Source organism: Zonotrichia leucophrys, chromosome 4 (assembly GCF_028769735.1).
Source record: "Zonotrichia leucophrys gambelii isolate GWCS_2022_RI chromosome 4, RI_Zleu_2.0, whole genome shotgun sequence".
Taxonomy (NCBI): Eukaryota; Metazoa; Chordata; class Aves; order Passeriformes; family Passerellidae; genus Zonotrichia; species Zonotrichia leucophrys.
Genome location: NC_088173.1, coordinates 27,747,579 through 27,761,193, shown reverse-complemented (window position 1 = coordinate 27,761,193; position 13,615 = coordinate 27,747,579). Strand labels below are relative to the sequence as shown.

Here is a 13,615-nt window from a genome sequence, read left to right as displayed (position 1 = left end):
CTGCCAGTTTCCAGGAGTGTTAATCTATACCTAACCACATCATCTGAGTATTTCCCTCTGGTTTAATGCCTGGTACTTTAGGAGCCATAGGGTCTGCTAGCTGTTTTCATCTAGATTCTTAGAATTCCAGCTGCTCATCCATTGCAGTAAACATGTTGATCAGAAAGCTGGAAGACTCTCATGCTGAAATGGATGATAAACAGCCAATTAGAGACAAAACTAAAAAGAAAAACCTTCAGAAAAAGAGTGGGGAAAAGGCAGAGATAAAAGGGCAAGAACAGTCTGCTGAAAAGACTGGACAGAACAAAGTGTGTGTTAACAAACCTTCATTCTTTGAGCAGCCTTTGGTGGTGCATTCGAAAATGACATAAAATCAAGGCTTGGAGGCTTCCTGTCATATTGATTTAGAGTTACACTGTTGACTTCAAAGATTACCTAACATTGTTTTGATGCTCTGTTGTGATGCTGCTCCTGGTAGTTCACCAAACAACATGAATCAGACACATTGAGACAGAGCCTGTAAGATTTGGGCTCAAACTGAATGTTCCCCAAATTTTTGTACCTTCTTTAATCATCTCTTCTGTAAGGTCCCAGTTCTACAGAGAAGGAAGCCATCTTCAAAATCAAGCAGAGTAGGTGGCTCGTGATCTCTCCAAATGTTGAGGAGGAAACACTGCTATGAAATATCATGGTTACAATACCAGGTAGACAGGGAAAAGCTGAGCACCTCTGTATGTACACTGTGCATGGGGCAGGAACCATAGTTTGCTTCCTTTCAGAAAAGAGGATTCAGCAGAGTGATGCCAATATGGACCTAAGGGTGATAATTTGTCTTAAAGATGGGATAGAATTGGAAAACTTATAGCTGTGCTCCCTCAGGGACAACAATGTATATGCTGTATTCTGGAGCAAGTTTGATGCTGTTCTGTGATAAGCAGTGTACATCTGTGCATATTTTGGACATACTGTGCTGCCCTTTAAGTTACCTGGAAATGTAAATCATTTTTGGTTTTACCTGGTTTTACTGAGGTCAGCTTCCACCTCCTTCACAGTCATTGTTTAAAAATTTAGAGAAGTATGGTGAGGAATTGAAGGTGAATTAAGTTCAATAAAATTTTAAGGTGGATTATTCTAAATGTGTTAAACATTTGTGTTTATACTTTCATGCCACATGTAAAATGTACTAAATAAAGGCAAGTTGAACTGAGATAATAGTATCCTCCAGGAAATTTTGCTGATCTACTTGCATTCTTTCAGATTACCTTCCTCCATATGTCTTTCTGAAACCAAGGCCAGCTTTAAACAGACACTACCTTCTCCCAGTAGGACACAAAATGTAGGTAGTTCTGTAAGAGAAGGTGTAGATGTATAAGCTATAGAATAGGTTGAAGTGATCTAGATACTATAGACCTAAAATGCTTGCTGAAATTAGTTATATGGGCTGAGAGACCCATAGGGTCACATTGAGTGAGATATCATTCAGGAAAGTCTTTGGAGGTTTTTTCCTGTCTGCACTGGGAGAGTCACTGCTAACACTGACTAGGGCTGTATGAAATAGGGCAGCACAGCTCCCCTGTTTATTTGGAGGTGTCTGAACTCTCTTTCCACCAGATGCAGCTACACACTCCCCCTGAGCACAGCTCCCTCCAAAACTGCCTAGTGCTTGCAGAACAGGATGTTTTGTTTTCCATGGCATTATTGTTTGGACAAGAAAAACTTACGAGAGGACCCCTGTGAGTCTTGCCTCAGTTGGTTCAGAGGGACCTCCGTGAGGTTTGTTTTCTGGTTGTTAAGATCTGAGTTTTGTTTGGCTCTGGCAAATCATGAGAGCTGGACTACTGCAGGTCGTAGAAATGTTCTTTCCCTGGTGGTCTAGCAGTGGATTGAGAATTCCTTTGAAAAATGAATATTTATTGTTTAATAATGCAGGCTTCTGGGACTATTATCCACGCAGTTTGAAGGAATGATCTTTGGAAGCTGCAATATATGTATCCATGATGTAGCACTCTGTGAATCAGACCTCAAGTAACAGCAGTGTTGTGTTAAATTGAAGAGTTAAAAATACATTATCTCTAGAAGAAAGTGCTTGTACTGAATCTAGAGGCTGAATATGGCACTTTTCTCTTTAGGTCTGAGAGAGAAATGGGTCAGAGTCATATTAACAATAACAAGGTTTGGTGAGAAAAATTGAATCATTAAGTTTGCTACGGTAACTGAAAGAAGTAAAACTGTTTCATTGCAAATACTGTTAAGTTTTTCTTTTAGGAAGGATCTGTGCCACAGCAGTCACTGAGAGTTGAGAGTTTCTGGTTTCTCAGTCTGAGACAGGATCCATGTCTGGAGCTGTCTGAGAGCACAGCATGATTTCCTCTGTGGGATAAATTAACCATGGCTTTGTGCTTGCACACAGTGAGATCCCTCGCTATCATCTATGCCTCTGCTGAGCTAAGAATAGAAAAAAGCAACATCAGCAGTGCTGTGGGAAAAATACATCACTCCAGATGGCTGCTGATAAATGCTTTTCTTGCTTGGGATTAATAATAAAATAGTAAATAATGGTAATTTCTCATCCACATCTTAACCTATATGTCTGCTTAGCAGCTAGGAGAAAGTTAGGCTGGAGTCTGTCAAAGGTGGATTTTTCTGGATACACCTGAGAAGCTCTCAGTAAGTAGTTTAGTTGCCTTGCAGGGAAAAAGACAACCCACTAAGAGCTGGGAGTTTGCTTTGTTTGTTGGTTATTAAAAGGCTTTGAATTCCCCTCTTACCCCCTCCATTCTGCTTTATCACATTCATGTGGTGCTGGATAAAAGCTGTTATTTCCATTGTTACTAAGGTTTGTATCCTGTGAGATCATGTTAGGATTTCTCTCAGACTTCTGAGAGAATCTTCACTCTGTCTCCAAAGAGGCGAGTAGGACGAATCCCACATGTGATGTATTCATTTAGCTCTACAGGCCACATGTTGCATACAACTGTCCCACCAATGTTGATCTGTTAAAAGCCAAAACAAATTTGAGACCCAACTCAGAATCAGGCCCAACTGGGGAGCCAAACAATGACTTGCATTCTTTGTAGTTAGTCTTGACAGCAGGCTACTTGGTTAAAGCATATGTTTGCATTTCCTAATTTATTGGCATGCTTTTAATTTGGATTACTAGTTCTTCAGAGAAAGAGAAAAGAAAAAGAAAACATGGCACCCCTGTGGCTATTTCATATGTTTGCTCCATGGGGATCAAGTCCTTGCTCTGAAAGATAGTTCTGTCCTGTCCAAAGCAGGATGGGAAGGAGAGACTCTCACCATGATTGAGCCAGTTGGTTGCTTCATTGTGCCTGATGGCTTTGGAATATTAAGCAATATGCCCAAGACTAAAGGCAAACAAGCTCTTTTGTTCGTCTCTCAAGTGGAGGTTGGAAACTCTGTCCTCTTGCCTATAGTTCAGGACAGTTTTGATCATCTAGCCAGCATACTGGCTACAGAGAGTTCAGCTTCCATCTCCTTCACAGTCATTATTTTAAAATGTACAGAAGAATGATTAATTGAAATGGAGAAAATAATTTTTTTTTTCTTAAGTAACAAGTGAATAATAAACTGAGTTGCAGTACAAATTCATTTGTGGCAACCAGTCTCACAGACATTGTATGAATATAAAAGATTGTGTAGATGTGATATAGAAGAGATTTTGACAGCAGAAGATGTCTGTAGTATGTGGTAGCACAGCCTAGTGGCACAGAATATTAGTAAATAGGGATAATATGTACAAAACTGAGTAAAAAGCCTAAGTTAGTTTTCTGACATATGGGTACCAGGGAAGCAAGGCCATTCCTGGGTTAATAAATGTGTCCATTTCCTTGAGTCCCTTGTCTCACCTTTGCAATATAGCTACTGCCTCGTTGCCAAGTGAGAGAGGATGATGAAGGACTGACCTGGTAGCTCTGGAGAGCTCTCACTTCCTGGCTGTACAACTGGTTGTAGCTTTTCTCCTCTTCCACTCAGTCCTCACTCTAACCAGGGAATGATTGTATGGACCAAATCTGGCAGGGTATGCAGAACAATACATGCAGTGGTACTGTCATTTCTGTGGTACATGAAATTCATCTGTCTCACTGAGTGCTGCTTGGCATCCGCAGTGAAAGGCTAATGGACAACCTCCATGCTGTTTCTTCTGTTGGGAGGGGTAGTAGCCATGATTTTCTGCCAGGACTGACTCTGCACTTGGATTTTATGATGTGTTTTTTAAAAAAAGTTAATTGCTTCTGGGGGAATCACTACTGATATCTTTTCCATCAAAACACCTATTTGGGCACAGCTCCTGTCAGCGTTGAAGGCAGGTCTGAAGCCAGCAGTGTCTCAACTGCTTGTGCTGGATAAGTGATGACACAGTCTAGGTAAAAATGCCGATGACTCTTCCTGCCTTTCACTGACTTGTGATTACCTAGTACGGTGTGGAGTACTTCAGCATAAAAACAAATGAAACATCCTAATACGAGCAGATGAGAGCCTGGTGATTAAGACACTGGATGGGAATATGGTCTTCAAATACTTGCGGGGGGCCATGCTGAAATTGAAGACCTTATCTCCCAAAGCTCAATAAAGTATGTTTGCCATCAGTCTTCTCACCCTTCAGCACATTACAGCGTCTGTCTTACTCTTCCCCCTGGAGTGCTTCTCCATTACGTTTTATAGTGCCAGACAGAGAGACTCAAACTGTTTGACTTCTTAGCACAACAGTCTCACCACTTAATATTGCTACAGCTTGCAGTGAAACTCTATGGTACCAATAAAATATATGTGATAGCAAATGACTCCAGCAAAAATATCAAGAAAGTGTCATTGCACTGAGAAAAGGGGCTAAGAGCTCCTCTGTCAGAAGGAGAAAGACGAAGGTAAGCATAAACCTCACTGCTGCCTGATTCTCAGATTGTGGGAATGACATTACCCTCTTAACCATAAAATGTAGACAATCAGTTCCTTACACAGCCTTCCTGGGAAGTTAATATAAAAAGGAAGATCTTAGTGCTTGGAACGACTTGTTCAACTATAAAAATCCCCAACTTTTGTCCTCTGTCCTCTGCATAAATTTCCTTGAGTATTTCTATCATGCATTCATGAAATTTTGAATATAAATTCAGAAGGGCAGGAATATTCTCTCTCCCCAAGAGAAAAGTTTACCATCTTAGTATTGTTGTGACCTGACTGGTAAGGGTTAGTCTTGGTGGACTCATGCAGGTGACATTTTGGTGCAGCACAAGCAACACCCATTTCAACATCTAGCCTGAATCCTCCAACATTGCAAAAATCCCTTTGCTGTACAGTTTTGGACAAGTAATCACAGTATCTTTTATACAAGGATACAAAGCTAATTGGATCGGCTTAGGAAAAACCATGTCAGTAAACAATGTTCTTAATCAGACAACACATTCTGAAAATGTGACTCATTATCACAGAGGACATCTAGTTCATGTCATGCTACGGGTGACTTGATTGCCTGCAAGCGGGATAAAAAAATAAGATTGTTTAAATGCAGCTTCAGAGAGTGCTACGTATTTTATCTCAGTTTCATCTGGTTTCCCATGCTATCAAAGCTGTGTTTAGTGGATGGAGATTTACAACCAGAAAATGATACGTGTAGCTGAAGAATGTGAAGGGATGATGTGCCTTATAGAATTAGTTATCATTGCTGGGGAAGTAGAGCTGGTTTACAGCTTGCTTCTTCCCTCTCCATCTGGGACTGATCTATGTCTTTGTGTTGTATATAGGAAATGTTCTCTTCAATTCTCTGAACGTAAAGACTCTGTTCCAGGCACTGTGGTGCAGGAGATTTTGGAAACCTTGACTTTTACATAGATAATAATTAACATGCACGTTTTTACAAGTATGTTTTCTTTACCCTGTATTTTAAACAAGTATACCTAGATTGACTCAGCTTACAATAAAGGAATAATTATGGATGCATTTCCCTCCTGCTAGCCAAGGCTAAGTACACAATATGTTATTTTATTTTTCTGTTTCTATAATGAATGCTACACTGCAATAGGAATTACTCTGCTGAGAGCAGGAGTTATGCCTATTCTAATGAATGTCTAGTGACTAGGAAACAGACACAAGGCTATAGAGGCATTTTTGTTTCAAGGTCCTGTGATTGATAGCCAGGCTATAAATGAATAGTGATTTTGGCAGATCAAAATAGTTGGTGGCAGCAGGCATTTGCAAGAGGGTTTCTCGTATGGCTGGCTGGTAGCTGGTCTTTTGAGTGGACCTATTAGTTATTATCTAAGCTACATGTAACAGACTTATTTTTTTATGTCCTGCAGTCATTTGCCTTAGGTAGGTCAGTTTTGGCTTATTGTAATTCAGAAGTATCATTTTTATTTAGGAATGGGCTCTAGATTGGGAAGAAAGGCTGGGTTCTGTTGATTTTCCTAGCAATTTTTGAAGTTGTCTTTTGTTACTTTCACCATTCTCAAGGACAGAGCGTAGAGCTGACAATTAGATGCATATCTTAAAATATCTTTTTCATGTCACTCAGCTTAAAAGCCAAAAGTAAAACAATGACTAGATATGGTATGTGAGAGCATTCATTAGCACCATTCAGATCAGGGAAGTCTTTTTTTTAAGAAGCTATTTGAGGAACCAAAATAAAACTGCAAGTAGGCTTCTTGCTGACAAGTTGCAGGTGTATGCCACATGCCCATATTGGAAAAAAGATGCGGTTGTGAAGGTCTTGATGACAGACAAGGGTCTAAAATGCCTTCATCTCCAGGTTTTAGCCAGTCCATCTGTTTTTTGTTTGCGTTTCCTCCAGCTAGCAGAGTTAGTATTTTCCAAACTCAGTATAACCATGCACAAATCTATATAAAATCGCTTTATTTTTGCATTGTAAGATCCATAGGTTAGTAAGGTACAATTTAAATAAGGAAAGTCTTACTTTTATGGTAACTATATAATAAATTTTAAGTCAGTTTTATTTATTAGTTTTGGAAAAATGAGGGACAGGAGTGGTGAGATTGAGGAAAGAGCACTTTAGCTCCACTTAGAATAAGTAGAATCTGCTTATGCCTTAAGAGTACCAAAAAGGTATTTCTATTTGTCTTTTATTGGTACTTCTAGCTTAAAAGATCTGGCCTTCTTTGATTTCATATTCTTGAGGAAATGTCCATTCTTAAGGCTAAAAGACTTCCACATAGTTCAGATTACTCCAAACAGCTGCACCCTGGAAAAATTCTCAAAGGCACATATTCAGAGGACAGAAGTAATGTGGCAACAGCACTTGGGAAATACCCAGCCAGCACTTCTGGTACTGTAAAGTAAATTTTGACAAACAACTCATGAAGTCACATGAGAAATGGCATAGTTTCCCCTCCCACTACTGACATGAGAGAAATTAGGTTTTCTTTGAAGACCTCTTGTTTCTTATGTGATTCTCAACAGAATCACATGAAAATAGGTAAACAAGAGTTTCTTCACCTAAAGACACAACTTTCAAAATGTATTCTTAAAGACCTTGAAGTTTTTCTTTTCTGAGAGAAATATATGTTTTGATTTCAAAAATGATTACAGAAAAGTAATCATTCGACACTGGAAATTAGTCAGTTGAACTTTTTTTTTGGGGGGTGAACAATTAATTGAAAAATCATTTTGAAAAACAATAGTTTTATTTACTTGAAATACTGGAGAAAATTAGTTGAGGAAATGTAAACGTAATTTTTCAGGAAGTGCACAAAAGTTATTGTCTTTTTTTATTTAAACAAATGCTTCAAGAATAATTTTGAGGAATGGGAAAAAAATCTGTAATTAATTTTACAGGCAGTAAAATTAGATTGAAACAGATAGCATAGTTGTAGCTGTGTGGGGGTCAGCAGAAAGCATCCTGAAATGTGGCAGTGTGTATCATTGTGTCTCTTTCAAGAATCTTCTCTTTTCCTTTTGTCGGAACAAAGTTTTCTTTATCTTTATGGGAGAATACAGTGCTTTTACTTTTGCTTTTTCCTTTTTAAAGTCTGTTTTCCTGTGAGGTAATGCTGGTTTTGATGAATAGAGAAGAATTGTATACCCATGTATCTGCTTGTAGGGAATTATACATGCAAGATATTTTCTGCTCTGTAATACATTCCATGGTGCCTACCATAGGGTGTTGTTTAGCAGGTGGCAGGTATAAGGAGTATACTGAGACCAGAAGGGAATGAAAGGTTATCAAAGTGAAATGCTGACCAGTGACATTTGGTCACTTCCAAGGAGTCCCACTGGTGTGGGCCAGGGATGAATGGTGCAGTTACAGACATTTGATTGAGTGTGATGCAGATACTCATGGTGACAACACTGAGCTTATTGATAATAACCCAGTGTGTTTGACATCTGCCAAAGGAAGAATACCTCCTCAGAGTTTAAAATTAAATGTTACCTTTTGGAGGGTGTGTTTCAGTATTGTTACTGGCTTTCATGGCTGTATTGATTGTTCATTGTAGAGTTTTAAGCTCTTGCCTATGAATCAGATCCCTGAATCCACAAAAATATGAATTCTCTTGTGCCCATATACATTTGAAATAAGGAAAGATGAAACCATGAGTAAGCATCTCTTAGTCTTTATGGAATGACCAGCAGTTGTGTGAGCTTAAAGATTGCTGTGTGGCTGCAGTGGAGCACCCCTAGTTGCATCTCCTAGCCCCATGAATTGTTACCTCAGCTACTGTTTTATTTTGGAGATTTCAGTGGCAGTTTGTTTTCTTGTTTTTTGTTTGTTTGCTCATTTTGTTTTTTGTTTTTCTAACAGGCTGCATCCGTTCCTTGTGCAAAGGCGTGCCTCACTGTAGACCTTTCTGTTCCCCTGCAGGCCTATCCCTGCAGTAACGACAAGGAGTGCGAGGTGGGGCGGTACTGCCACAGCCCTCACCAAGCCCCGTCCGCGTGCATGGTGTGCCGCAGGAAGAAGAAGCGCTGCCACCGGGACGGGATGTGCTGCCCCGGGAACCGCTGCAACAACGGTACGGCTGCCAGCCCTGGGCTTTCCTGCAGAAAATCAGCCTTCTTGACACCATCTGTTGCTATGAGTGCTCCCAGCAACAGTATCTTTTCCTGGATGGTAGATTTTCTTTTTCTAAGCCAAGAAAACTTAATCGTCTACTTTGTTCCACTCTGTCTAATTTTCTGTAATAGTATAGGGCTCAGGTACTACCAGTCTTTTCTTATATTTTGTGATGGAGAAATACAAAATGCTGCCTAAAATCACAGCTCTACATTCAGTGTGCTTTGACTCACTGGAAGACTGCACAGAAGTCATATTGTAAGGAAGCAAATGGGACTAAATGAATCCTGAATCTGCTTTCCCTGGGGAGAGTTATAACCATACTGATTGCATTTCCATGGAGACTGGAGAGAGATGTCTGTAAGAAGCTCTCCAGGGGCTCAGACCATAAAGCCAGAGTGACAGAGTCTGTCTGACAGTGAGTGAAGCAGAGCTGTGGTGAGGCTGAGTGCCAGGAACCAGAGATGAACTTGTGATTAGAGCTGATCTTCACTGAGGCCAAACCCTGGTACTTTCATCATCCTGACCTGGTCAGGGCATGTCTCTCAGCTGCTTTTCCTCTTATTCAAATCTTTGAGTGGCTGTCTTTTCCTTGCAGGTATTTGCATACCAGTGACTGAAAGCATCCTTACTCCTCACATCCCTGCTCTAGAAGGGCCACGCAACAAGAAGAACGGTCACTATGCGAGCAAGGATTTGGGATGGCACAACCTGGGGAGGTCCCGATCCAAGCTGTCACACATAAAGGGTAAGATCCCATTTGGACTGGACTGCTCTGTTCCTCAGGTCATGAATCATGTTATTGGTGTTAAGATACAGCAGTGGAAACCAGAGATAGGCTGTAATTTCACAGGGAATGAATGTCTATTGTGAGAGATCACAGCACGACTCAGAAAGTGATGTAATGTCAACCGACAGTTCCTGTGATTGAAACAGCATCTGCTTTCTTCTCTGTATCAGATGTGGACTGACAATCATGTTATCAGTTGTGCAAGACTGCAGACATCCTCCTCTTGTAGCAGCCATGTAATTGAACACTTGTAATTCCCCTTACAATCCTGCAGCTGAATTTCTCCTTACTAAGTCATGTGGCAGGGCTCATGAATTACACCCTTGAATCTTCCTAATTAATATTTTCTCTTGTGTTTACATCCTTCAAGTAGCTGCAGGTGGAAATATCACCTCTCCTTTTTCTCAGTTCCATTTGCATAAGTCTGCACTGAATCTGTAGTTTCACATTTTTCCATGAGATAAAGTAATTTGGTTTCTCTTTTTAGGACACGAAGGTGATCCCTGCCTACGGTCATCAGACTGCATTGAGGGACACTGCTGTGCTCGCCACTTCTGGACCAAAATTTGCAAGCCTGTGTTGCATCAGGGGGAGGTGTGCACCAAACAGCGCAAGAAAGGCTCCCATGGACTGGAGATTTTCCAACGATGTGACTGTGCCAAGGGTTTGTCTTGTAAAGTATGGAAAGATGCGACCTCCTCTTCTAAATCAAGACTTCATGTGTGCCAGAAGATCTGAATGAGGATTGGGAAGATAGTATTGAGTGACTGTGGCTTTATGTGTTTATGCATTATGGCATGGTGGAAAAAGGGGACTGCAAATGAAAGTGGAGTGGCTAAATTAACAGTTAGAGTATGAGTAGAAGTCACACCAAATGCATTTCTTTCTGAGCTGGTGGCAAACACAAGCGTAGCTGGAGTTCACCTACCACGCGGTTCTCCTGTAAATAATTCTCCAGTTTGTGGGAAATGCTAGTATGCAAACAAGTAGAGTGGAAATGAATGTCACTTACCTTGCTGTGTTGTCCCACGATGTTTCAGGCGTTCACTGGGTCTACAGTGGGTCTACAGTGTGGTAAGGATTTTCTACAGAAATTGTATACATTGTACTCCTATAGGAAGCAGTGCATGCCAGGGAGACTCATCTGTCAACACATGATTGGCCACATTGCAGGTGTGAAATGGAAATAAAGTTACTGTGAATGTCCACGTGCCCTTGTTATTCAGGGCTGACATTCAGCAGGGAAGCACTCCTGCAGGACAAGAGTGCTATGTTTTCCAGGCCCTTGTGAAGAAGGTGAAAACTGGCCATCTCAAAATTTCAAGAGAGCAGCAGTTTACCTAAGAGGAGGCATTTAAACAGGGTTTTGTTTCCTATACATGGGTAAATTGAAATGTTTTATGTAGTTCAATGTCATAGTAAGGCACTTAATTACTTGTTTTTTACTCAGTTTACTGCTAATATGCGTTGGGTTGAACAGATGAAGCAAATATGTGTGCATGCTGAATCCAGAATTATATACAGGCAGTTCCTCATTAGTCTTAAATATACTTTCCTTGCCTAAGCATTCTTGCATTATAGACATTTCCAAAAGAAATAGCAGTGTTGAAGTGCTTAACATGAAGAACTTTGAAGTTTTTTCTCTGTTGCTGTTATAATATAACATATTCAACCGACATTTGTGGAGGTGTTTTGAGCATAGTGCTACAAACTCAATTTTTACATCTTATGGCACTCTGCAGCAGTATAATGGATTTGTTCTCAAGACAACAGAGGAAAAGGAGTTGGGTCCTGTGAGCATCTCCTCTCCTGCAGAAGAGGATGTAAGAAGATGGCATGACCACAAATGACTTGTTAAACATCATGTGATGTCACAGCATACCAGCCTCCAGCATGTATTCAGCCTGAAACTGATGTGCTCTCACTCTGGAGTGTTCTGCCAGGAATGACAGAAATATGTAGACTGTGGAAACAGCTGCCAACCCTATGTTGTTTGTACTGGTTAAAAAAGAACAGCCTCTCTCCTGTGACTTGTCTCCCAGGTCTTTTCAAACTTTTAAAATTTTACTTATTTTCAAATATTACTTTGTATAAACTTTGGTAAAGAGACTGATATTACTTTAAAGAAGTCTGATTCTATAATTGACCTACTGCTAAGTTGTAATTACCCATTTTTAATTACCCATTTTCATGTTCTATGATACAAAGATAAAAAGATACTTTTCTGTTTATTCAGTTCTGCACAACATGGGTAGGCCAGTATGTAGTTTAACTTTGAAGATCACATTACCATTATCTGACACATTTTTCCACCAGTGGGATGCCTTAAAGCTTTAGCTTAGCTACACCACTTGACTCAGCCTTCCTAATTAGGACACAGACCTCAGCTTCACTGCCCTTATCTTTCATAAGAGTCTAAAGCACAAGAGTATTTCACACTCCTCCATCCCTACTGAAACAACTCTTCTTACTCCAGCATTTTCCAACATCACTGAAACAGGAATAAGGCTCAGAAATTGCAAAATACTAAAAAAGTCCAGGAACCAATTTTACAAGTTTTATTTACACTGACACAGCATATACTCAGAAGAGGAACTCAAGCACTTTTGTTGCTCAAGTGCTCACTTCGCATAAGAGAAAATGAGCAGGGGAGTTGCAGAAACGGGGTCCCAGCATTTTTAGCTCTTCTTATTGGCCTACCCACCATTTTGCTCTTGCAAAACACAGTTATTTGGGATAATTTATTTACAGGAAATGTTTAATGAGATGTATTTTCTTATAGAGATATTTCTTACACAAAGCTTTGTAGCAAATATATTTGCAGCCTGTTGAATTTAATGTAGAAAAATGTATAATAAGATTAAATATATTAAATTTCTTTTCACATTCCTCCCCAAGTATCTTACCCATATTCTTTTCCTCACCTGCTGCTTAAGAAGAATAGTTCTTTACAGAAAGACATGCAAATCATTTGAAAAAAACCAATCGTGTCTCTTAGCTGTGCAAGTAAAAACATCTGATTGTACTTGTGTCTGTGTGTAGGCTGAGTTCTGGTAAAGAACATGAAGGTCGTCTTGAAATCCCCATACATCATTTCCACAAAACTGGTTTAAGTGACAGCTACCTGTATGCTTCTCTTGGGTTGGTTTAACCCTAAACACTCAAGAATGCATCTTGAAAATAATGCACCTGGCTGTGTCAAGTAAAATCAAGCAGGTTAAGTGGGAAAGGTATCCAGACACATTTCCTGGATAATGATACATACCAGAGGGACTCATGCTGGATAAAGGTGGTATTCAAATTACACAGCATTTTGTTAGAGGCTACAGCATGCAAATGCACTCCTGCAAAATCTATAACTTGCAATTCTGAAATAGCAACTCACAGCATTCAGCTCTAATAACATGAAACAATCCATGTGACACAACTGCGAATACCGTTAATAAAACCAGCCAGGTTTTGATCCCAGGAAAACTCCTGCAGAGCACAATAAATATTGCAAAATAATGCCTGTGGTTATTGAGCAATGGTCTTGATATCCCTGTTACATGTTTCTGGTAACCCTTTGCTGCAACTGATGTACATTTGGAGATGTCATGGTCTCCAAATCACACAAGTGATCGTATAAAATGAAAAAGTTTAGCTACTGTCATTTGCAATACTTGGTTGGTAGTCCTTTGGAAATTCCAACACTTTTGACATCAACATAATGAAGTTGTGAGCATTTTCAGAGCCCAATGACTTCAGGAAAGAATGCCAAAGCCTTCAGAGTTTTAATCTGGGAACAAAAACAATAGGCACAG

General features: G+C 39.9%; 1 protein-coding gene across 1 annotated transcript in view; it reads left to right on the top strand.

The window, feature by feature from the left end:
- Positions 1-11,932, top strand: part of DKK2 (dickkopf WNT signaling pathway inhibitor 2) — a 37,817-nt gene extending 25,885 nt beyond the window's left edge. Inside the window, exons 2-4 of the mRNA XM_064712282.1 lie at positions 8,831-8,981; positions 9,621-9,770; positions 10,300-11,932. Coding sequence (XP_064568352.1) covers positions 8,831-8,981; positions 9,621-9,770; positions 10,300-10,550 — 552 coding nt within the window. The 3' untranslated portion in view covers positions 10,551-11,932. The remainder of the gene's footprint in view (positions 1-8,830; positions 8,982-9,620; positions 9,771-10,299) is intronic.
- The last annotated feature ends 1,683 nt before the right edge of the window (positions 11,933-13,615 follow it).